At 35.7% G+C, this 26,074-nt stretch overlaps 2 protein-coding genes across 8 annotated transcripts in view; one reads left to right on the forward strand and one right to left on the reverse strand.

The window, feature by feature from the left end:
* The window catches only part of MRPL13 (mitochondrial ribosomal protein L13), a 46,764-nt gene extending 37,635 nt beyond the window's left edge, over positions 1–9,129 (reverse strand). The window contains exons 1-2 of one of the 5 annotated variants that reach the window (XM_072774353.1): positions 8,830–9,129; positions 5,083–5,206 (exon numbers count right to left, since the gene is read on the reverse strand). In XM_072774353.1, the coding sequence (XP_072630454.1) occupies positions 5,083–5,206; positions 8,830–8,856 (151 nt within the window). In that variant the 5' untranslated portion in view covers positions 8,857–9,129. Of the gene's footprint in view, positions 1–5,082; positions 5,207–8,053; positions 8,747–8,829 lie in introns of those variants that run through there. The other 4 variants (XM_072774356.1, XM_072774355.1, XM_072774352.1 and 1 more) reach the window with 4 other exon arrangements.
* A 28-nt stretch (positions 9,130–9,157) lies between these two features.
* Positions 9,158–26,074, forward strand: part of MTBP (MDM2 binding protein) — a 66,245-nt gene continuing 49,328 nt past the window's right edge. The window contains exons 1-11 of one of the 3 annotated variants that reach the window (XM_072774349.1): positions 9,158–9,336; positions 10,335–10,415; positions 14,006–14,079; positions 14,175–14,323; positions 16,283–16,341; positions 18,131–18,275; positions 19,242–19,359; positions 20,235–20,369; positions 21,925–22,019; positions 22,818–22,890; positions 23,843–23,960. In XM_072774349.1, coding sequence (XP_072630450.1) covers positions 9,234–9,336; positions 10,335–10,415; positions 14,006–14,079; positions 14,175–14,323; positions 16,283–16,341; positions 18,131–18,275; positions 19,242–19,359; positions 20,235–20,369; positions 21,925–22,019; positions 22,818–22,890; positions 23,843–23,960 — 1,150 coding nt within the window. In that variant the 5' untranslated portion in view covers positions 9,158–9,233. The remainder of the gene's footprint in view (positions 9,337–10,334; positions 10,416–14,005; positions 14,080–14,174; positions 14,324–16,282; positions 16,342–18,130; positions 18,276–19,241; positions 19,360–20,234; positions 20,370–21,924; positions 22,020–22,817; positions 22,891–23,842; positions 23,961–26,074) is intronic. The other 2 variants (XM_072774348.1, XM_072774350.1) reach the window with 2 other exon arrangements.

A 26,074-nucleotide genomic window follows, 5' to 3' on the forward strand; every position in this document is an offset into this window, starting at 1 on the left:
AATTAGTCTTGATTTTAGTGACATCTTGTGGATACAAAGTTTTGCTGATATGTTACATATTAAATTATATAGTGAAACAAAAATAACTGATTTTTTAAATCTTTATTATTTTTTTAAAATTTTATTTATTTATTCATGAGAGATACACACAGAGAGAGAGGGGCAGAGACACAGGCAGAGGGAGAAGCAGGCTCCATGCAGGGAGCCCAACAGGGGGACTTGATGCGGGGTCTCCAGGATCAGGCCCTGGGCTGAAGGTGGCGCTAAACCACTGAGCCACCTGGGCTGCCCAATAACTGTTTTTAAAATGAAAATGTTTAATTTCATAGAAAAGCTATTCTCCTTTACTAGAAAAGGATGATGTGATAGGCTGCCACAAAAGCTCTACTGCTGTCCTAGCAGAATATTCTCATTAATACTTAAGGAATACTTTTGTAATAATGAGCTGCTTGTAGTAAAGCAGAACTTTAATTCAGTGAATAGATAAGTGTTATACTTTAAGGAGGAAATCAGATTACTACTAATTCTACTTTTCCCTAGATTTTGTATTGTTTGTATTTCTACAAAAACAACCTAAAAGATCATGTGTATCACCTTGTAAATAAGATTGGTAAAAAAAAAAAAAAAAAAAAAAAAAAAAAAAAAAAAAAAAAAAAGTCAGCAGGAAAACAGTTTAAGTGCCTCAGAATCACCACGCTGAAGTGGAAGGGGTAATTCACTATTCTGAGGAAACAAGTGCCTGCATTCTGGTCCCAGTGCTATTATAGCGGCTGAGTGACAGTGAGAAAGTCACTTTATTCTTCTGATTTTAGTTTTCTCATATATAAATGAGGCAGTTAAAATTTCTGAAGTCCTAAGGAATTAATTTCTATGACTTGGTAATTCTAGGACTACAGCATTCTTCTTGTCTGCCAAAAGAGAAATTTTAAAGTAAAGAGATTTCTCAGTAGTCAAGCATAAGTCTGTGGATCACTATTTTACTTTCGAAGAACAGGTGCTCCCCATTATTCATGGATTCCACTTGATGAATTTGCCCATTCTCTTAAAATTTATGTATAATCTCAATACCTGCAGTGCTTTCCCAGTCATTTGCAGACATATGCACAACAGTGAAAAATTTGAGTGGCTTGGTTTGATACACACCTTTCCAACTGAGGCTGAATAATGTAATGCACTGTCTCTTGTTTTGGCGCTTTTACTATAACAAGTGTCCCTTTGTGGTCCATTTAGTGGTAGCTTTTTGGCATTTTTAGGCTTTTTAAAGTGATTTTATGGTTTAAAATATCCCTCAAGTCTGATGCTAAAGTGCTGTGTAGTGTTCCTAACTGCAAGAAGGCTGCAGTGTGTCTTACAAAGAAAACCTGTGTTGGAGCACCTGGGTAGCTCAGTGGAAGAGCATCTGCCTTTGGCTCAGGTCTTGATCCTGGGGTCCTGGGATTGAGTCCTGTATCAGGATCCCCATGGGGAGCCTGCTTCTCCTTCTACCTGTATCTCTGCCTCTCTGTCTCTCATGAATAAATAAATAAAATCTTAAAAAAAAAACCAAAAAACCACTTGTGTTAGATTCAGGCATGAGTAACTGTGTGGTTGGCCATGAGTTCAACAATATATATATTAAAGGTATCTTTAGACAGAAACATATATAAAACAAATAAGACTATATATTGATTGGCTGACAAAAAAAATGTTGTGACCAGAGGCTCATAGGAACCTAGCTCTAGAAGCGGTGGTTTGGTGTTCACTCTCATTCAGCATTCACGGTGACTTTAAAGCATGTAACTACAGTGAATAAAGAGAACTGACTGTGCTCATAGAACATTTTCTTACAGTGTCATTCCACAAAATGTTTCTGAAAAGCATCTGTGAAGGACCAGACGTTGTACTAAGTGCCTCAAGAACAAAGATTGACATAACAGAATCCTTACATTCAAATTCCATACTTAAAGATCTCATAGGTTGTGGGCTTACTTTGAAATTTTCATGAAGAATAAGATTAGAGCAGCAAGTATGAGAATGGGGGAACTTGTAAGTTCTTGCTCTTACCCAAATCAAAACACCTAGCTCCATAGATCCAAAATCTAACTCAGCTGAAAAGCCAGAGCCCTGTTTAAAAATAATTTCTTCATTCTCAAAACCGGTATTCATGAATGCATATATCCACTCAAAAAACATTTCATGCAGTCCATCCATGTGTCAAACACTATTCTAGGCACTGGGCATATAGCTTGAAAGATTCAGGCAAAGTTCCTGTCCTCTTAGAATTTCGTCTAGTAAAAGTAGGTAGATAATGCATGTTTATATAATACGTGTGATCAGTGAATGCTAGTTTTTTTTTTTAAAAGGCAAGGTATAGAGAGTGAAAGGGGGAGCTGACAGAGGAATTGGGGAAGGCCTCTCTCAGAATATAAATAAGCAGAAACCTGAAAAATGTGAAGAAGTCATAAATCCAGAAAAGACATAAATCTGGAAAACTGCATCCAGGCAGAGGGAACAAAGTGTGAAACGGCCCTAAGGCAAAAATGTGCTGACAGGCATATTAATGAAACAGCAGTAAGCCTTGGTGGATTGCTCAAGGGAGGGAAGAGATACACTCGGAGAGATAATAGGGACCATACCATGTAGGTTCTGGTAGGGCACTGACAGAACTTTGGCTTTTACTCTAACTCCCATTTGGAAAAGACAACTGTAACTGATCTGCAGAGAAAAGACCCTATTGGGGCAAGAGTAGAAGCAGGGAGATAGTGAGGAGGCTTTTGGAATAAACCGGAATAGAGAGTACAGTGGTTTAAAGTTACAGTAAAAGAGAGAGTTAATGAGAAGTGGCTAGGTTTGAGATATATGTATTTCTTCAGATATATATAAGCAGTTGAACAAATAGGCACAAATGAAGCAAAGACTTCTGAGTAGAGTAACTAAAAAAAGAATAGAGAAGCTGTTCATTGAGATGGGAAAACTGTACGTAATAAGTTGGTTTGGGTAACAGAAATCAGGAAGTATGACCTCTCCACGTTAACATGTTGGAGATGTCTACTAGACATCTAAGATCTGCTGAATAGAAATAAATAGAAATAAATTTTAGTTTCTGAATATGCTGGTGGCCAGTGTTTTTATTAGAGTACTTGAAGTAAAAATTGAGTAGGGGAAAAAAAAAAAAGGATCACTAATTACTTTATTGGACTGACCTAAGGATCCAGATTTAAGCAGTTTGTCTTTTTTTTCTTTCTTTTTTTCCATTCTGTTAAGAGTGAGAGGTTATGTGGGTCTGGAATACAGGGAAAAGGTAAAAAATGAAGATATAAATATTGTAGCTCCAAGTATAATAGAAGATATTTAGAAACATGGAATTGAATAGGCTTGCTTCAGGAATGTGAAGGGGTCCAAGGACCAGGCTCCAGGGCAACCTTAAGTTTTAATGAGAGAAGACTGGGACACTAGAAAGTTGAAAAGAACAAAGGGAACTGGGAAAGAGGAGTCAGCAAGAGAATGCATCCAAGAACAAATGAAGAATGCATTTAAGAAAAAAGTTTTTTATGTGAAGACTAGCCAGGACTCCCCAAAAGGTTAACTGCAAGAAGAAAATAAGAGAAGGATTATTCTATATTAAAAAGACTAAAGGAACACAGCAATTAGAGGCAATACATAAAACTTGGTTGGATCCTGGTCTAAAAAAAAGTAACAGCTATAACAGTTCCAATAAGCTTGGAAATACTAGGGAAATTTGGAAATGCACAGGACATTAAAACTACAAAATTAAATTATGTTTATTTTGTTATGTATGATGACGGCATTTCAGTTATATAGGGGAGTATTCCTATTATTAGGAGACACATGCTGAAGTAATCAGGAGGATTTATTATGACAATCTGCAACTTATTTTCCAATGACTGAATAAAAAATTTTATATTAAATTTTATGTTAAAATGTTAATAATTGGGTAATCTAGATGGGGGTATAAATTCACTGTACTATTCTTTGAGCTTTTCGTAAAATGTGAAAACTTTCACAATAAAAGTTACAAAAACATAAAGGACAAATAACTCAGTGGAATTATGGGCAAAAGACATGTACAGACAGTTCACAGAAGAGGAAATGATAAAAGGCCAATAAACAGAAAAGATAAGGAGCTCCATTTGCAATCCCAACAGGTAAATTAAAACCATTAAGGGAGTGTATTTCACATCTACCAGAATAGTCAAACTTAAAGAGAATGAAAACATCAAGTGTTACTGAAGATGAGGGATAATACAAACTCTGGTAGGATATCAGCAGAAAGACTGACTAGTTTCCTATGCACCTTTGAACCCAGTAATTCTTGTCCTGTAGACAGACCTCAGAGAAACTCTTCCACATGTGTGCTGGAAAAAAGGTATAAGAACACTGACAGTAATGTTGTTTATAATGGCAAATAAATAAATAAATAAATACCTGGCAATAACCCAAACGCTGAGTGTATGGGTATTTATTTCATCATCATTGTAACTGTTAATTTTCTTTAAAATATTACCTATACTTAAATGGACCATGAGATGCCTAGGTAAGTGAAGTCATACAAAACTCCCTGTAATAAGCAGAAGTCTTTTAGTATACAACTTTTTTCTTTTGTTTTGGAAAAAGGTTATAGAAAATCAAATCTATTAATTGAAAACTTAAGAGTAAACTCTCCATGTCCAGCTAGCTCTATCTATCCTTCTGGGGAAAAGGCTTTTAGAAGAGAGGGTAAACTTATTTCTTCATTTTCAAAAACTCTCTATTCAAATGCACATTGCAATGTGAAGAGACATGTATAAGAGTGAACATTTAATTTATAGTTCTGATCAGGATATCTGAGAATGAAAGGAGGACTACTGATACTTCTGTTGGGGTAATGGAACAAAATGGGGTTGTCTCAGGCAAACTAGTCTGTATGGTTTTCCTATGAATAAATCAAATTCATTTTAGTGCCCAGTAGGTTTTTCGCAAGAATGGAACAAGGGATCCCAGGAAAAAAAGAGACCCTCAGAAGTAGTTCAGTCAGATTTCTTCAAGATTCAATTATGGTGAGAAAATTATTGCTACTAGTGACAGATCTAAAATGATACTCACTCAGTTGATGGTATACAGGTTTATGCAATCCTTGAAGTTTAATTGATGCCATAGCAGCCAGTTTGCCAGGGGGCTGCATTTTCCCATCTAAGAGATACCAAACCCGAGCAAATGTGGCCCATTGCTAGGAGAAAAAAGAGAGACAGAAAACAAAGAAAATTCTAATTAAAATGGAAATAACCAAGCTTATTATTATATACCATCATGTGTATTCTACAGTGAGTATCAGTAAGAGATCAATGAAAAAGATCCTGTCACTAAATAATTTTTTTTTGGTTTTGTTTTCATTTCTTTTTTTAGAGAAGGGTCTTTTCTCATTCTACGAAGTATAACACAGTCATTTTTCCTGCCTGTTTTTCTATCTGCAATGTGGATGATGTTTTACTTAAAATATTTCAAAGATATGTTTTTCTTTATGACTTTTTTGGGGTATCACATAGAATTTGGAAGGGAAATAAGAAACTCTTATGAAAGTAGAAACTGTTTATAAAGGTCTTCACAAATATTTTGAGACTAACAGATACATTTAATTGAATGATGAGTGGCCAACTGGGAAGTGAAGACTATTCAGAAGTTCAATTCCATGGGAGGATACACTAACAGAATATAGCTGGACAAGTATAGACGGATGATGAATAAACTTTAATTTTAAATAGCTGCCTTATCAGGTTGTGATCCTAGGGTCCTGAGACTGAGTAGTACATCGGGTTCCCTGCATGGAGCCTGCTTCTCCCTCTGCCATGTCTCTGCCTTTCTGTGTCTCTAATGAATAAATAAATAAAATCTTAATAAATAAATAGCTGCCTTAGATAGCTTTAGGCTGCCTCAGATACAGACCACTGTCTTTGCAGTATCCATTAGTAATTTCGAACTAAGAAAATTCAGTCCAGAACGATCTCAACCAGATGTTTTCTCTATGCATATACATAAGTTGCTGAACAATGCTGGAAAAAAATACAACCAGGCTAACTGGTTTTACTTTAAATTTTATTATTACAAACTTCAAATCAACTTCTAAACTGCTCACCATTTGTTTTTCTCCTTTCTCTTTTCTAGTTTCTACCTTGTTCTCCTTGCACATCTTTTGTCAGATTTATCTTTTAAGTATTTCATATATTTTGATGCCATTATAAATGGCATTGTATTTTTAATTCAAGTTTGATTGTTGCTAGTGTGTATGTATTTATATGCATAAAAATACACTTTGTTTTTTGCATGTTGGTCTTATAACCTGCAAACCTGCTAAACTTATTTATCAGATCTAGTAGCTTTTCTTAGATTCCATCTGATTTTTTTTTTACATAGATAATCATGTTCCCTGCAAATAAAGATAACTTCTAGTCCATACCCTTTCCATACTATTCTCAGCTTAGGACTAAGAAAAATTCCAATGGTAGGAACTGTATAGGACAATCTTTCGTCTTCAATAAATTCCAAAGAAACAAATAGGAAAAAGAACCTATTTATTAAGAGAATTATTAACCTATTTATTAACCTATTATTTAACCTATTATCAACCTATTTATTGAGAGAATTAAAAGATGGGAAATTATTACATTCTAGATCTAAAACTAAAGTAAAAACATTAAGTATTCCTATAGCATGTATGAGGAAATTGTAAAATTGAACATATACTAGACATTTGATATTAAAGAATTATCATTTACTTTTGTTTTTGATAAATGGTATTGGGATATTTTATTTTATATCTTATTTTATTTATTTTATTGGTTATTATTTATTTTATTTTATTTATTTTATTTTATTTTATTTTTTGGGGGGGGGATTTTATTTTTAAAAAGAATTTGTATCGGAATCCCTGGGTGGCTCAGCAGTTTAGCGCTGCCTTCAGGCCAGGGTGTGATCCTGGAGACCCAGGATCGGGTCCCATGTCGGGCTCCCTGCATGGAGCCTGCTTCTCCCTCTCCCTGTGCCTCTGCCTCTCTCTCTCTTTCTCTCTCTGTCTCTCATGAATAAATAATAAAATAAAATATTTTAAAAAAATAAAAAATAAAAAGAATCTGTATCTTGGAGAGAACATATTGAAATATTTACTTATGAAATAACAGGAATCTGAGATTCATCTCAAATTCATAAGGAAGGGAAGGAAGCGAGTGGGAGTACAGAGGAAATAATATTGGTTATGAGGTTTTTGAAACTGGGTGATACCTACTTTTATGTGTGATTGAAATTCTCGATAATGAAGTTAAAAAACAACAACAAAACAAAACCTCTTGACCTCACTTATCCACTGCTTCATTTCTTTCCTCTCCTTTGGGGCAAAATTCTTCCAAAGACATTGTCTTTACTCCAATTTGTCTCTCTTCATTCTCTCTTCAACTTGCTCCAACCTGGCTTTTGCCCTCTGCCCTCACTCTACCACCTGCCAAAGTGACCAGGGCCTTCACCTAAAATCATCGTTCCAGTCTAAGCCTTCAGCGCAGCTGATCCTTCTTCTGAGTATTCTCTCCTCACTTGATTTCCAGGACACCGCCCTCTATCCGCTTTTTTCCCCTACTTTGCTTGTTCTCCTCCTCTCACCTCTGAAATGCTGAAAATGTCCCAGAATTCAGTTCTGTGTCCTTCTCCTCTCTTCTCTATACACACTTCCTCGAAGACTACATCCAGACTCCTATCTTTCAGGGCCATTTTCGTGCTGAAGACTCAAATGCAGAAATTGACATCTCTAGCCTGGACCTTTACCCTGAACTCTACACTTGTATCCAATTGTCCACTTAGCAGCTGCATTACAATGCTTTTTAAACGCTATGTAGCAAACACTAGTTTTTCCCCATTCCCCTGCCTATGATGATGATGATGATGATTTAAAAAAAACAAACTTTGTTTTTAAAAAATCAAAATATTGCCACATCATCCCATTGCTACAAAAGTTTTAAAATGTCTAATTTTATTTTTTATATATTTGCCTTATTCAGGAGAGACAACAAACAGCCCAAGAAAGGAATCATACCTGGAGCAAGGCTGGGCTAAGCAGCAGCTTGGACCAAAGTGCCCAAAACTGAACTCCTGCTCTTCCACCTGCAACCTGCTTCAATCTCAGTCTTCCCTGCATCAGCTGGTGGTAGCTACACTCTTCCAGTCATGGAAACAAAAGCCCTGGGGAAACCCCCCCTCCTTTCTCTTTTGCTGTCAGCTCCCATTCATTCCTTCAGGAAATCCTCTTGGCTCCGCCTTCAACCGGAACCTCATCGCTTTTCAACACTAGGCCGTTACTAGTTTGGTTGGAGCCACCACCACGTCTAGCCCGGATTGCTGCAGCTGGTCTCCAAACGGATGTTTTGCTTCTACCTTGCACCAGTCCTCCTCTCTGAACGGTCTAAACTCGGCGGCCGGAGGCTCCTTTCAACACCCAACGTGACACCACGTTACTCCCGGACTTCAAACCTTTGAACAGATACGCATCTTACTGATGAACAACCTCTTCCAAGGTCCTATCTGATCCACCTCATTACCTCTCTGGCTGTCTTTTTCCGAATACTCTTTCCGGGGGGGAGGGTGGGGGAAGAAAACACATGAAAAAGGCTGGCTGAAAGGAGAAAACACGTCCCACGTGAACAACAGCGAGCGTTGGCCAGAATCACGACCCTCGTATGTGTTTTCCCGAGGCACCTCTTGGCCCAGAGACTCGGCTTCCCTGCCGACTCAACATCACTAAGTCCACCGGGGCCACTGACTGCCTTGTGCCAGTGTAATGAATTCCACCAAGCCGTAAGAATTCGAGCTCACCTGGGGCGCCCTAGAGAAACTCGACATGTTCCCCCAGCAGCAGGAGGGTGCTCTTTCCCCAGGATCCGAGGCCAGACACCAGCCTCACTCGCCCGGCGGGAAACGTATAAAGCCAAGCACCTTAGTTCCTAGGCCGGCCAGCCCTCGTCAGCTCCTCTGCTCTTGCTGGGTCTCCTCCAACCTTCCCATCATAGCAGCTTCGTCACGGAAGGAGGAACCAATGCACTTATTGAGAGAATAACTCCGCCGAAGGACCCACCGGCCGGAAAAAGCTGCCGCAAACAGACGGAGGGCGCACAATTTCCAGCCGACCTAAAGTGGAGGGGAACCGGAAGTACGTCAGAAGCGCGCGACTGTTTGGATGTGGAAAGCGGGACTTGAGACCCCAGTTGAGCTCCAAGGAGATGGATCGGTACCTGCTCCTCGTGATCTGGGGAGAAGGAAAAGTCCCGTCCGCGGCGGGCGGGGAGGCGGAGTCGGCCGCCGAGGGTACCGAGAAGCTGCCCGGTAAGCGCGGGACTGAGAAAGAGCGGGAACGGCTTGCGGGGAGGGGAAGACATTGGAGATCGAGTTTCTGTAAGGGAGGGAACTGTTATCTCGAGCTCTCCCGGGCATCGGCTTCTCTACGGAGGCGGCCCAGTAAGGGCTGGGAATGTCGTTACCTTCATGGAAAACATAGGGATAAATTCGTGAATGCAGAATTCCAGCGGTCAGAAGTTCTTGGCACAGTAGAACTTTAACGCGACGGTGGGATGGAATGTCAGCTTGGAAATGCGTGCGTTCGGGGAGCGTTTCCGCCTCCTTTGTGTTCCAGATGCGGGTAGTGCGCAAGGGAACGCGAGGCCGAAGGGTCTGACTCTCTTAGAGTTTACAGCCTGATGGGAGGAGACATCCCACGCATAAACTAATAAAATAAACAAAGCTAATAAAAAAAGGTGACTTTAAAACAGTTGTAACCGTCGGAGAATACACTCCTTTTCGGTGTTTCTGTAGCTGGTATTGCATTTTGTTTTAATTGAGCAGGCATTTTTAAAGGATTTTATTTATTTATTGATGAGAGACACAGAGAGAGGCAGAGACACAGGCAGGGGGAGAAGCAGGCTCCATGCAGGGAGCCCGACGTGGGACTCGATCCTGGGTCTCCAGGATCACACCCCGGGCTGAAGGCAGGTGCTAAACCGCTGAGCCACCGGGCTGCCCTGAGCAGGCATTTTGAGGAGAAAATGGATGTGGTTGTATTGCAGAATAGAGTTTCCCTTCTCCGCTTAAAATTATTCTTCCTGGGGAGAATTTTGAATTTCTGTTAACTGGCTAGCATGTACAAACTGGGCGCCTTTCCGGCTTTCTCTGATTGCATTCTGTTTACCATATTGAAACTAGAAGAGCGTGTGGTTCTTCTACATACAACATAACGTGCTTGGGAGTCTCAAACGGTGAAATTGGGATAGGCCTCGATCACATAACTCTTGAGCCCGTTGAGCGAGTTTGTCTTTTTTCTTTTCCAGACCTGACAGCAGCAAATGTTTATCATGTCCTGAAAAGAAGCATTAGTGCTTCAATGAATCCAGAAGATAGTACTTTTCCAGGTGAGTATGACGCAAACCCCTTTCTTCTCTGGCACTGCATTTGTATTGGAAATAAATTTAATTAGATTGATCATTTAAAAGTGTAAGTACAAATATTTGTTGGTGGTGCACAAGTCACTGGGCTAGGGAGGTAAGTTAGGAAATACAAAACTGTAAAAGACTCTTCCTACTTCTCGAATGTAATTAAATTGTATGAAAATTATTTTATATTCTCAGCTTGACTTTTGTTCCCTTTATGGGATTTTCTTGCCCACATTACCTCCGTATAAAATAGGGTAATGTGGCATTATAAGGAGGATTTACGAATTCTTACCATTTTTCCCCACCCTTCCTTCTTAATGATTCTCTTAAAAGCACTTCATAATTATTTTTTTTTAAGATTTTTTTATTTCTTTATTCATGAGAGACACAGATTGAGAGAGAGAGGCAGAGACACAGGCAGAGGGAGAAGCAGGCTCCCTGCAGGGAGCCCGATGTGGGACTCAATCCTGGGACTCCTGAAGTCGCGCAAAACCGCTGAGCCACCCAGGGATCCCCAGCACTTCATAATTATTAAACACAGTGATCTTTTCTCCATCTAACTTAAGATATAGAGTAAGCATCTCTTCTATGTTTTGGTGAATTGCCATACTCCTAAGTTTATATTAGGTTCCGGTGTTTTATCCTTTGCACTTTGAAAGTCATGAAATATCTCTGAGTTCCTTTAATGCAGAGGTATTTGCCAGTGTCATTTTTCTCTGAGACCTCTTCATCCTTTTTGTCACAATGTTTTTATCATAGCAACTATTTATAGAATCCATTTACATTAGATTTAAATATCACTTTCAGTGTTATCACTTCCTGGTTTTTTGCTATACTTTCATCTTTTTTTTTTTCTTTTGCCCATTGCCTCTTCCTATTACCATTTTTGTAAAATACATGGATTTACCACCAGAAGACAAGAAGGAAACACAATTAATTACCTATTTGTCAGCTATTCACATGAAGTGAATGGCATGCACAGGACCACTCAACAAACTTGGAAAGCAGTAATGTGATTGGTCACTGATCACGATACACATCTTTGATTTAGGTAGTGATTTGCGAAGCTAGCAGTGACATTTTACTTTAGGTGATTACAGTTCATTAATAAACTTTGGTAACTGGAGTTTGAACCTTGTTTTGCGGAATTATTGAAACCATGGTAATTGAAATCTGCATATCAGAACCGTGCAAAGAAAGAATTGCCTGGGGCAGCCCGGGTGGCTCAGCAGTTTGGCACCCAGGGCCTGCCTGATCTTGGAGACCTGGGATCGAGTCCCACGTCAGGCTCCCTGCATGGAGCCTGCTTCTCCCTCTGCCTGTGTCTCTGCCTCTCTCTCTCTCTTTCTGTGTCTCTTATGAATAAATGAGTAAAATCTTAAAAAAAAAAAAGAAAGAAAGAACTGCCCATATTGAATTAATTACTCAGTGAACATTATTGCTTTCAGTAATATGGCAAGTCCGGGAAACTGGAAGTGCAATATGATTATAATTGCGATCAGGCTGGAGAGGTAGGCATAGCTATATCGAGGACTTTGTAAATCATATCGGAGTGTTTATACTTTTTTTGTAATAATAATTAGCCATTAAAGGCTTTAATGAAGGAAGGGACCTGGTGACATCTATGTTAATGACATATTCTAGCTACAGTATAGCAGACAGGTTGGAAGAAAGTATAGATATGAGGGGGCTGCTTCAAAAGACCAGCTAAGAAATAAGAGAGGCAATCAGGATAGAGGAGAATAGATAGATCTGAAGGAAACTATAAAGGTAAAAGCTACCTGACTTAGTGTTGCATTGGCGTAGTTTAGGAGAAGGGAAGAGTGAGAAAGCAATCAGGAGTGACATTAGATTTCTGGCACGGTTATAGTGTAGTTGGTGGCATTTAGTGAGGTAAGAGACTTGAATTTTGAGGGACTATCACATGTCCAGTTTAGAACATATAAGCACACTAAACAGTTCCCTGTAAGATGTCAAAGTGAAAATATTTTATAAAAGTTCGATACATGTGTCCAGAACTCAAAAGGCTGGAGATTAAAAAAAAATTACAAAATTATCAATAACTAGAAGCCATAAAGAAAATATTTTATAAAAGTTGGATACATGTGTCCAGAACTCAAAAGGCTGGAGATTAAAAAATTTTTTTTTAAATTATCAATAACTAGAAGCCATAAAGAAGGATGAGATTATTTATGGACCATGAACAGAGCAGAAAATCTTGTACTGAATCGTAGTATTTAAAGAAACTGAACTGAGCACTGGTTGTTAAAGGCATGAGGAGCAGCTGGAAAGATAGGTTCCACCGAAGCCAAGTGTTTTAAGGAGAAAGATGACAACTGGGTCATCTTTGATTCCTTTCTTACTCTTCTGCTGAGAGAGAGGACAGGTACAACAGCAGTAAGAGCTGTCACATTTAGTAACATCTTAATTATTGGTGCCTTTAGGGAGTGTAGTTATAGTGGCATGTTGGAGATAAACAGGTGGAAATGAAGGAGGAGAGTAGGAAATGTGATGAAATAGAAACAGTCAAGTGTAGACAGTACTTTCATTTTACCCTTGAAGAAGAGTAAAGTAGTAGTGCCTAGAAGAGGGAGGTGATTTCAAGGAGACTTTTTTTTTTTTTCCTCTACTAATTTGAGGAATATTTGTGCAAATTTAAGTGCTAATAGGAAGGAGCTGACAGAAGAGGAGAGCTTGAAGATGCAAGAAAGATAGTCTAATCAGGGCCTTGGGGTCCCAGTGGAAGTCTGAAGGATGACTTTGGATTGAAAGGGCAATACCCCTCATGTGCTAACAGAAAGGAATGAGGAAAGACTTAATGGGAATGGGAATAGTGTCCTATATTTGTTGACAGGATGTTTGGGAGTAGTTACCTAATAATGGTTTCTATTTTCTTAAGGAAGTAGGAGGTAAAGTCTTTTGCTGAGATTGTTGGCAGAAAGTGATAATGAAGCACGTAGCATATTACCTAGCTTTCATGAGTTAAGCTTCAGTTACCATATTTCTCTTCCCTCCTTTGAATTCAATTTCTTTACACAGTTCTACATTCTTTGTGGCTCTAACCTGACATGCACTCTAGGGATGACCCTTAACTTCATATCCTCATATAACTTTCCGGTCTCCAAGAAGAGAATCTTCCCTATGTCTGAGCTGTGGTTTTATTTCCTCCTCTCAGTCGCCAGGATGAACCAGACATTCATGGTCTTTAAAGAGGGAATCCTTTTTCCTAAAATGACTTACAGTTTTGTGTCACTCAGTAGTAATTGAGTGAGTATATTTTTTTTGGTAGGTTTTAGTGGTTAAAATGATGAATAAAATAGTACAGATTTTGATTTTGACAAAATTATTCATTGTGAGGGAATAATTTTGCTCTTTAGGCAGATTGTTCTGTTTGAATTTTTAGAGATTTTAAAAAGATCTCTCTATATATGTATATGCATATATGTACACACACATATCTGGAGGACTGTATAATATGTAACAAAAATTATGTAATTCTCTAAGTATATATGCTATAACATCTGCTTATTTGTGGTATGTCTTCTAATAAGCATGGTTTTGTTTTCAAGCATGTTCGGTAGGCGGTATACCTGGTTCCAAGAAGTGGTTCTTTGCAGTACAGGCAATATATGGATTTTATCAGGTAACAGAACTGAAAAAATAGGTGCTAGTAAATGTCTTTGTTAATATAAATAATTTCAAGAATCCATTATTTAATGCAATCTTCTGATGTATTAGTTTTGCAGTTCTGACTGGGAAGAGATATATTTTGGTACAGAAAAAGATGAAATTGAAGATGTTCTTCAAACAAATATTGAAGAATGTTTGAATACTGAGTGTTTTGAGGAAGAAGATAGTAATAGCAGAGAATCATTATCTTTGGCTGAGTATGCTTATGATATGTACTTTCTATGATATCTTTCTATAATATCTTTAAAATATTTAATGTTAGTATTTTAACCACAAGAGTGAAGATTAAATGTTTTAGCAGCTATCAGAAAGAAATTTTAGTCAATTGAAATTTTCAACCCTTCATCTTGGAAGACAGGCAATTTGAAATTGGAACTTTAATTTGGAATTCTATGTGAGCTATGATCTCAAGTTACTGGCTCTTTCCAACTTAAAAATTTATATTGTTAAAGCACCTTGGCTTAGAAAATTTTAAGTGTTTATACCTACAACAACTGTCTAAAAAAAATGAACTGTGCAATTCTTGTCATTAAAAAAAAAAATCTGAACTCTCCCAAATATGACTTGTTAGTTTCTGTGTATTTCCTGCCAGTGTAAATGTGAAAACCTTTGCTTGCATTACGTTTTAGAAATGCATTTTGCACACTTGAATTTTGCTGAAGCTCCATGAAAAGGTTAGATCTAAGTAGATGAATGAAGCTACACACATGTTTTAAAAGTTAAAAAAAGAAACAAAACTAGTTGAATAAAACTATTTAAAATGGAAAAATTGGCATCTGAAAACGTTTAGTTTTTTAAGCTTACAGAATTGCAGGAATCGGAAAAAGTGATACTCCAATTAATACGTCACTTTCTTATAGATAAATTCTACTTGATTATGAGTTTTAAGAGCTTGAATAAAAACTTTAAGATTAATAACTGGTATTCAAACTCAGACCCTAAAAGTATGCTTTTAATTTTGCTGTTTGAGGTCGAAATACGATTTCTTCAATTTATGTATATCTTGAACATTTAGACACTTTTAAAATGCATAGTTTCTGAGGATTATATAGGTGATTGGATTCACTCAGATTTTTTGAATTGTGGTACAATATATAAGTTGGTCTAGGTGATATAAATTGTGATTATTTTTTTCATGACATATCCCGTCTTTGACTCAAATTAATACCTTTCATTTTAGTCTCTCATAGTATTTTATTACAAAAACCTACTTCAGTTTATTGTAGTATTCACATATTATGTTTTTATAAATTACTGCAGACTTTAAAAATTCTTTTTTCCCATTTTCAAATTACATATGTTTGTATAATTAATGTAAGAAGACATTGTAGAACTGAGGAAAAGGTATTGAAGGGTCATTAAAAGGTAGTTTCTAGTTTCTTGATCGTGAACCAGTCACTTCATTTCTCCACTCGTTTATTTTCTCATCAGTAAAGTGTTGAGATCCTTTCAGGTCATTTCTAAGCTGCCTTCTAGCCTTAGAGTTCTTAAAATCCCATGTTTGCCCACCATTATTTAAAGATGACAAGTGTAAAGGTAATTATTTCTAGTAAGTTACCTAATAATTATTTCCACAAGAGGGAGCTTGGAAACTATACCATAAGATGCCTTAAGTTTCCTAGACAATGGCAGGTTAATAACAAAGGATTTAAGTAACTTTATGTTACATAATAACATTTTGAGGGAAAGAAATCATCATTTGGATAAAATGAAAAGATTTTGAAGAATTGGAGGACACCATTCCAGCCAGAGCTGTTTTATGCCATACAGAGAAAAGCAGTATCCTTCTCTATTAAACCTTTGGCAATACTTTTAGGGTTTATAAAAATGTTTGGTTTATTAGTTATTATTTATGTTTAATTACACTAGGTATAAATTAGAGTGTTTTTTCCCCCTTTTTTGTTATTTGTTTTTGAGGGTATGGCTAAAACCTTGGACTCAGTGTTTGAAACCTAGCTTTTACACCTAATTATGTGACTGACACAAATCATTTAAAGGATATTAATAGTAGTGCCTCATGGATTGTCATGAAGATCAAATAAGATGATATATCTAACATAATAGTGTCTGGCACATAGGTCTGTTTAATATTACTAATTATGATTATATGTAATGTGTATGTGTGTGTATTTTTCTAACTTTCCCTTTTATTTTAGGCTATATGAAGAATCTGCAGAAAATTTGCATCAGTTGTCAGATAAACTTCCGGCTCCTGGTAATATTTTATGACTTTTTTCAATAATTTCTACTTTATCTTATACTTTCTATGAATGACTGATGAATTTAATCTTTATGCTAGTGTTCTCATTTCTAATTTTGAAGTTCAAAATGAAAAAAAAAATTTTTTTAGAGGAAGGGAAGGGCAGAAAGAGCGGGAGAGAGAGATTCTTAAGCAGACTTCATTTCCAGTGTGGAGCCCAATGCAGGACTCCATCTCACGACCCTGAGATCATGACCAGAGCTGAAATCAAGTGTCAGATACTCAATTGACTGAGCCACACAGGCACCCTGAAAAATAATTTTTTAATTGAAGTTGATAAAAAACACACTCCACTACTTTAATAAAGTATATTACTGAGACATTACAATTCTCTTAATTGTTTTTATTTAGTTAGGCAAAAATTAGAAATTAGAAAATTAAATACCCATCTCAGTTTCCTTATTTAGTTATTATTGAAGAATGTTTCCACTATATACCATTGTTTTCCACAGTATATTCTATAGAACACTAGTCCTATGAACACCTCCTGGAGAAATAACTTCTTTAACCTAGATCATTTGGATAACATTCTTGTAAGGTGTGAGGTATATATACGTTATCAAATAGAAAGTTATATAGTTAAAAAAGCCCTTTACTCAGCCTTTTTTTTTTTTTTTTACAGAGCCCATTTTTTTTATATAATGAAAAGCATATTTTGTGAAATATTGCATCATACTATTTTTAAGATGTATTCTGTCTCAAATTTATCTTTCTTTGTGCCAAAGAGCTGACATCTAAAGCTTGGTATAGTTTGGCATCTATAAATACTTTTGAAGAGCTTTCTTTGAATATTTGCATCACCGAAGGTCATTTATTAAGCAGATACTTGTTGCATCTATTATATGTCATGTATTGTACAAGTTGCTTAAGTATATAATGATTGGTAAAGCATACGTGATTACCATTGAAGTACTTGATACCTCACAGTCTAATCCTTATATTCAAGATCCTGTTTTAGTGTAAAGGTCCCATATGGAAAATAACTGAATACATAGATAAATAAGCATCAAGTTTTTATTATTTATTTATTTATTTATTTATTTATTTATTTATAAATGAAATATGTCAAATTCAAAATATTCACTGAAATATATAGTTGCTGTTTTGGCAGATTAGAATGCTTTCATTATCAAATTTCTATTTGGTTTCTGTTTCATTTATATTTTCTTTTTTTTTTTTTTTCATTTATATTTTCTTGGTCCTTTGATAAATTTATAATTTTTTAAAATGTGAAGTTTTATGAAGTTATACTTTTTTTCTTAGGAATTAATGATATTGCCAATATAATTGAGTTTTCTGAGTGTTTAATTGCTCTATATAAAGAAAAAATTTATTTGAACATTACAATTTTATGTTGTCATTCCCTTTTGTATAAATTAAGTATAGAGAAATATACTGAAATTGCTCAGTTTTTTTTTTTTTTTTTTTTTTTCCCTCTGTTTGGTATACAGTAGCATTGATGATCTCAAGAGCAATATATATAATTAAGCACTGGTGCATAGTTGGCAAGTAATTATGATAGAGTTCATTATTTTCTGGCATATACTATTTCAGGATAAAATGGCTTTAAGTCAAATGATGAACATTTAAAAATTTTGAACATCTAAAGATGTGTATTATTTTGAAGAATTTCAGAAATTAAAGTTAAAATCCTTTATCTTCTGAATAAATATAAAATTCAATTGGGGGTACTATTTTGAGATTTCTGAAAAAAAATTATGGAAATATCTTATTCTCTTTCTAGGTAGAGCAATGATAGATATAATACTGTTGCCTTCTGACAAAGATCCTCCTAAGTTGAAAGACTGTTTACCTACTATAGGAGCATTAAAACATTTGAAGGAATGGTATTCAGCAAAAATTACTATAGCAGGAAATCATTGTGAAATGTAAGTTGCTTCGTTCATATTTGCTGTGTTATCTGTTTTTACAGTTAACATGCTATCTTGTTTTTTAATAGATTTCCCATTTGAAGATCTTTTTAATGTGACAAGATAGTTTTATGTCATCCTGTTAGTAGAGGTTTATCTATTAAGAAGAATCTAGATTTTTCTTATTTCATACTTTGTTTCTGAGATATTTAAGTTTTTAGGAAATATCAATGTTTTATAACCATTATTGAGCATTAATTATCTAAATACACTGTGTGCTTTTAAATAGGTTTGTATTGTCCATTGAGCACTATGATGAATACTATGGAACATGGATACACTGGATTTATTTTTTTGTTTTCTGTGCAATGTAGAAACAAGTATACACCATTGTGTTTTGTGCTATTTTAGTAAGGATCAATTGTATATTTTGATCCTTAAAGAAATACGCATTTGGATTTATTAACTTCATGATTTTCTTCATTTAACAAATGTTTATGAAGTGCTAACTTTAGGCCAAGCACAGCATGATGGATTAAGAAAGTGAGATTTGATCTTGTTCATGGAAATACAAGGAGAAATAAGAATGCTGTTAGTCATGATCATCTATGATAAGTGCTATTATGGAATTCCATATGAAACTGTGTGGGAAAAATTTAGGTGAGCAGTCCTTTAAATATAAAGGACTGATACTATATGTGTATGTATATATGTGCATATCTGACACATTTAAGTCAGTAAATAGTAATAGGAATACTAGGAATATCTGTTCCTTCATCTGTATTATTAATGGTAATTCCTCTTTTCAGGGATATTGAGATTGAATGGACATATAATAGTGAGTCCCTCAGAGACTGACTTAAGGAATGTTCTATAATGTTAGTAGATAAAAGCAGCAATAGAAACTGCATTTTTGCTTGTTAGGATTAAATTTAAGGAAGATATAAAACCCTGTATTTAATCATCATAGTCTTTTATTTATAGAAATTGTCAGAAAATTGCAGAATACCTCTCCGCTAATGTTGTATCTTTAGAAGATCTCAAAAATGCTATTGACTCAAAAGAATTATGGAGGGGAAAAATTCAGATATGGGAAAGAAAGGTAAGTGGATTTCTGTTATCACTGTTTGCAAAGCAGGCCTTTCAACTTTATTTACAACACTGATAGTTTAAATGAATTTGAATGAAAATGTACCTTATAAAGATGTTCTAGAATAGCACTAAGAATTTTCTGCCATAATGGAAATGTTTTGCCTGTCCTGATAGTCACTGGCTATTGAGTACTGAGTTATATTGCTACTGAGCACTTTTTTAAAAACTATTTTTTTTATTTGAGAGAGAGAGTGAGTGAGAGAAAGAGAGCAGCATGAGCAGGGGGCAGGAGAAGCAGATTCCCCACTAAGCAGGGAGCTCAAGATAGATGTCATAATAGTTCCTATCTCATAGATTTTTATGAAGGTTAAATTATGTAAAGTAGAAAGTAACCACTCATTAAACATTAGTTTCATTGTTATCATTACTATTAACACCCCTAATATTTCTGCTTCTGCAGAAATTGATCTTTTCATCAGCGACTTATTTTGAAAGCAAACTATGTGTGGGGTCTTGTCCTAAGGATGTGTTTAAGTAAGACAGACAAGCTCTGTTAGTGCAGAATTTGCAGATTGGTGAGAAGCCAGATATTGAACAAGTAAATGTAAAGGAGATTGTTTGGCTCTATGGTTACACAGAATGAGCTTATTAATACACTCTTGTGGGGTGGGGTAGGACCAAGGAAAGTTTTTCATGAAAAGATCCATGGGTAAGTTGAAATAGGAAGGATGTGTACATAAATGGAAGAACCACATTTTGAGCTGAGGAATCAAAAATATATTTCCTTGTGGTTTTCTTCTCAACTTTTTCATTGCAGTCAGATGTATTCATCTTTGTAACTTTATTCATGCTGTTTATACTTGTGTTCTCTTGGTTTCTTTTCAGTTTGGAGTTGAAATTAGTTTTCCTGAATTTTGTTTAAAGGGAGTTACACCCAAGAATTTTAGTACATCTAATTTAAATCCTTGCATTCTAACCAACAAGGTAATACCATCAAAGGATAAGAATATTTTGCCAAAGGTAAACTATGTTTAATTCATTTTGCAATCATCCATTCGTGCATATTTTTGTTCTTATAAGATGTTTGAATCTTGAAACTAATATATATACTTAAATATGCTCGCTTGCATAATTTTTATAATTATAATTAAGTGCTTCAATTATATTATGTTACCAGCATTGAATGTTGGCAAAACTATCATTATTTTAGATTATTTTTTAAATGGTGGAATGATCCTAACTTTAGATCAGTAAACTTCTTTTGGTTAGGTCTTTGCTATGAGACCTTTCTAAGACTGGATTGGAGGGAATATGATACACTGGAAAGGGAATAGGCTTTGATGTTAGGTAGACCTGGGTTTGAAATCTGGCACTGTCACTGACAAGGTATTGTAACCTGGGTAGATTGAATAACTCATTTGTGAAATGAAGACAATAACATATTTACCTTACGAAGGTATTACAAAAGTTAAATGAAGAAAGAGGTTACAGTATCTGACATTTGCTTCATTCACAGTTTAGGAAGTGTTAGTTTGTGTCCCATATCTTCATTCATTCTTAAAATGCAAATAATTATGAAATGCAATTTAAAAGGGTTTAGTTGGCTTTTTTTTAACATTGGTAAAAACAACATAAGGGGGTATTTGTATAAAAGCACTTTAGAAATTCACTTTAAAAGATACAATTCAAGAATGTGCAAAAACAACAGTCATTGAAGTTACAAGGATGTCAGATTGATGGGTAGTATTTTCTGAAAAAGGGTTACTACCAAAAGGACATATTTCTGATGCAAACACATTTCCCAGTAGTTGTTCAGAATTGCTTACTTTTAAGTAACCTGCCATGGCCATCTTTCACAGGAATATTACATATTTTCTAAAGATTATAAGATTGATGACCTCAGTGTCTCTTCTTTCATAGTATACCATGAATAATTTATTTAAATTTTGCTGCTGTTGACAGGAATCTTAGGGTACAACCTCTTCAATAAATGTCTCTCTCTGCGTATACAGGTATACACACACACATACATATACTGTATATGTGTGTGTATGTATTTTTGTCTATATATATACACATGATCACATATGGTGAAATCACTCCATTTTCTGCCCAAATCTTTGGGCTGTCTTCTCAAAATGTGTTAGCTTTTCTTTATCCTTTTTGTGAAGTACTGTGGTCTCAACTCCTAAAGCACCTGTCCTCCTTCACTAGCTCAGTGTTGGCTTAGTTTTAGGCTCTGCCCAAAGACTGCAATCTCATTTCTCTGAGTGGAGCTCTTGGCTTCACTAGTTCTCTTAACTTTTTACCTTTTTTTTCAAGGTGTTTTTTTGTTTGTTTGTTTGTTTTTTAAATTTCAGTATACCACTCGATATAAGTTTATCCTGGAGAGTTTTCTTTCTCGGTCTTACAAACCCTTGAAATTTGTTTCTTCAACATCTTAGCCCCTTGGATCACCTGTCATTTTAAAGTTTTAATTTGTAATTTGTAAAGTTTTAAATTGTAATCACTAATTTGTTAACTTTTATTTTATTTATAGAACTTAAAGTATCATGTAATCTTATTTCTTTCCTAGGTTTACCATTATTATGGCCCTGCTTTAGAATTTGTGCAGATGATAAAATTATCAGATCTACCCTCCTGCTATATGTCGGACTTCGAATTTGAGTTGTATCCTTTTCTTTACATGTTCATTTTTAGATTACATTTTCTGTGTCAGGTAGACTGTTTCCTCCATATTTTGATATTTGACTGTACTGGGGTTTTTTCTTTAATAATATTCAGCATATTTTTAATTACCATGGTTTCAATGGAAATCCTACAACTTTCAAAAAGAAAACCTCCTTCAAGTACTATACTTCTGCTTCTAAAATAGGCCGAAGACTTTCTGGTATTGCTATTCATTGCTAATGGGGTAGGGAGGATGGAGAAATGTTAGGAATATGTGCAGAAAAACAGTAATTTATATACTTCTGAAATGTTTATATGGTTCTCTTGTCATCAGCAGGACAGATATGTAAGCACCAGTCCACTGTATCTTTTTATATATTTAAGTAAATACAAATGCTATCTCATGTATCTGCAAATATTCAACATTTTTAGGCTCTCTTTTAAGAAAAGGATTTTTAGAAATACACTTAACAGAACAGAACATTTTGTATAAAAAAGAAATTGTTGCCTGGAAATGGAACACTCGCATGGTGTTCTTTTGTGTAGAAACTACAGTTTTTACAAATCTCTTTTTCTGATAGTTTATAGGGCTGCTCTTCATAGAAGCACTCTTTTCTTGGTATATTTTCAGCATTAGAAAAATAATTATCTTTAAGGAAAGGAGTAATTATGAATTTCTACAGTTAAAATTTTTAATAAATAATCTAAGAACCTTGTGAATTAGAGGACCAAACTTGTATTAGGGAGTAGTATTGTTTTGTGGTTATCATTCATCATTTCTTTAACTCCTTAGTTCAGAGGGCTGACAAAAAACAATACCAAACAGAATTCCGTGTTGTTGTTGGAGCAGATTTCCTCTCTGCGTGGCAAGGTATAGGGTATTTTTGGTTTTCTTTAGTTTTTAATATAATGTTTAAGAATGAGTGAAAAAAGGAATATAGTTTGTTAATCTGTTTTGCATAATAAATTTACTTCTTTAACATAGGATTTTGGTCCTAATTGATATTAAGATACTTTGGACTTCCCATAATAACACCAAAGTCCTCTGCAGACATGAAATGATGTTGAGTTTTTAGAAGAGATTTTCAAAAATAAGCTTCATGACTGACAATTTCATTTGTTTTAAAATTTGAAAACACATTATTATTGTTAATCTACTCCTTCAACATCTCATTTCAGTTATGTGAGAAGATATTCATATGCTTGCATTATCTTTTTTGTGGTAAGACAGGTGGGTGGAAGTAAGAAAAACTTCCAAAGCCCCCCCTGTATTCTCATTTGGAAGTTTTCAGTTTTTCTTTCTTAATTCTGGTGATGTTTGTGAGATATGTGTCTATTTCAGTGTGTGTATATATATATATATTTTAAGTCATGTATTTGTTTTTTTGTTTTTTAAAGATTTTATTTATTCATGAGAGACACAGAGAGAGAGAGGCAGAGACACAGGCAGAGGGAGAAGCAGGCTCCATGCAGGGAGCCTCGTGGGACTTGATCCGGGGTGGGACTCGATCTCGGGTCTCCAGTATCATGCCCTGGGCCGAAGGCAGCACTAAACTGCTGAGCCCCCCAGGCTGCCCAGAAATACATAACTTAATGGAAAACGCTGTCTGTGTCTGACTACCTTTGTCTGGTTTTTTACCTTTTTTTTTCCTAACAGTTTGGGTATTGTTTTTGGTTTTCCAGTTTTTACAGTGGACTTGTGAGAGAGTATGAAAAAGTACCTGTTATATAGGTGAAATTTGAGTGGAAAATTGTCAGGTGACACTATTTAAGAATTAATTTCAGTGCGTTAAGTCACTAAAAATACGTTCTGTTTTATCTAGGTTGGTGCACTTTTTGTATTGCCGTGTACTATTAGTAACATAATTATTCCACCTCCCAGCCAACTCAGCTCAAGAAAATGGAGAGAATACATAGCTAAAAAGCCTAAGACAATCAGTGGTAAGTAGTAAATTTTTTAAGTTGTTTTATAAAATGGAGATGACATTCTTTATGAGAAAATATTATTTATTACTTAGTTTTAAAACAAAGCCACAGCATTTTAAGATTTTTTATCTCTAATAACCTACTGTTAGTGACAACAAAGTATATGCTACCTTATATATTCAAAAAAATAACCAGCGATCTAAAGGCAATTTTGATTAAGTAGATACCTGATTATATCAAACATGGGTTTCTTAGAGACATTTCAGGAATGAAATTTATGAAATAAAGTAGTTAGGTGTGCCTGGGTGGCTCAGTTGGTTAAGCATCTGCCTTTAGCTCAGGTCAAGATCCTGGGGTCCTGGGATCGAGCCCTGCGTTGGGCTCCCTGCTCTGTGGGGAGTCTGCTTCTCCCTCTCCTTCTTCCCTGACCTCCACTCATGCTCACATATGCACTCTCTCTCTCTCACTCTGTCAAATAAATAAATACAATCTAAAAAAAAAGAAAAGAAAGGGATTAATTTATCATATGGTACATAAAACCTTGTGATTATAGTTTTCTGAAGAAATAGAAGTTATTTAACAATTATATGCTATGCAGTGTTCTATATTGGCTCATTTAATTCTTATGATAGCCCTATAAATTTATTTTTATATCCATTTAACAGATTCAGAAATTGGGATTTGAAGAAGTTACAGAGCTGTTAATTGGCAGAATCTTGGTTCAAATCCTGGCTCCGACAGTTAATAGTTCTGTAACTTCTCCAAGGATTTGAACCCAGGCTTTGTTCTTAATCACTGCACTGTATTGCATCTAATGCTTTATTACATTGAAAATGTCATTATAAAGATGAAACCTGTTGTAAAATCACACCATTTATATCCAAACTTTAGTATTTTTTGAGGTAACTATGCCTCAAAATGTTAGTTGCTTGCCCCAGTCGTATAGCTAAATGGTGCTTCTTCATAGTTTGCTTATATGTACTTGGTTTTTTCTGTTGTTGTGGTTGGACAATAATTTTTTTAAATTATCTTTGAGCTTATAGTTAGTTTTCGTGTCCCATGGTATGAAGGGACTAAGATCTGGAATGGAAACATTGACCTGGATCGTTCTAGAAGAAGTCTCTAGAAAGATTCCAGAGCCATAGAATCCTGAGGAGTACAAATTTTATCGGTAGCTTACACAGTATTATATAGGTGAGATGCTGAAATCCATCTTAGCAAATGTTGAATTTGAAATGGAGATGATATCTATATGGAAATTTAAATTTAGAGTTTGAAATTAGGTCTGTTATGCCTAGAGAATGGTCAGGGCTAGAGATTTAGATTTTGAGTTTACCACCTGTTTTATTTATTTTGTAACAAACCAGCCTAAAACTAAGTAGCTTCAAAAAGCAAATGCTTTATTTTTTCATTTTATTTTTATTTATTTTTTTAAAGATTTTATTTATTCATGAGAGACATAGAGGGAGAGGCAGACTCATAGGCAGAGGGAAGAGCAGGCTCCCTGCAGGGACCCTGTTGCAGACTTGATCCCAGGACCCTGGGATCATGCCTTGAGCCAAAGGCAGACACTCAACTGCTAAGCCATCCAGGTGTCCCAAAGAGCAAATGCTTTTTGAACTAGGTTTACCTGGGTGGATTCTTTTTTTTTTTTTTTTTTTTTTAAGATTTTATTTATTTTGAGGGGGTGGGCAGGGGAGAGAGCATGAGCCAGAGAAGGGGCAGAAGGAAGGGAGAAGCAGACTCCCCGCTGAGCAAGGAGCTTGCTCTCAGGACACGGGAATCATTACCTGAGCGAAGCCTGAAGCTTGACCCGCTAAGCCACCCAGGCTTCCCCACCTGGATGGTTCTTCTGCCATTCTCACCAGGGGTCACTGATGCAGCTGCACTGAGTTTATGGATTGTTCAAAAGTTGAACTCAGCTTGGGATGCAGTGGCTGCTATCTTACTTTCTCCATATAATCTCAGAGCCTTTTCCTTGCCCCATGCTTTCTTCATGTGATCTCTAGCAGGTTAGCTGGAATTTTTCCATGGAGGCTTAAGACTCCAAAATGTACAAAAATCAAAACTTCTAGGACTTTTAAGGCTTAGTCCCTGATCTGGCCCAGTGTCACTTCGTTGTTTTTTTT

This window comes from Canis lupus, chromosome 14 (genome assembly GCF_048164855.1).
Source record: "Canis lupus baileyi chromosome 14, mCanLup2.hap1, whole genome shotgun sequence".
Lineage (NCBI taxonomy): Eukaryota > Metazoa > Chordata > Mammalia > Carnivora > Canidae > Canis > Canis lupus.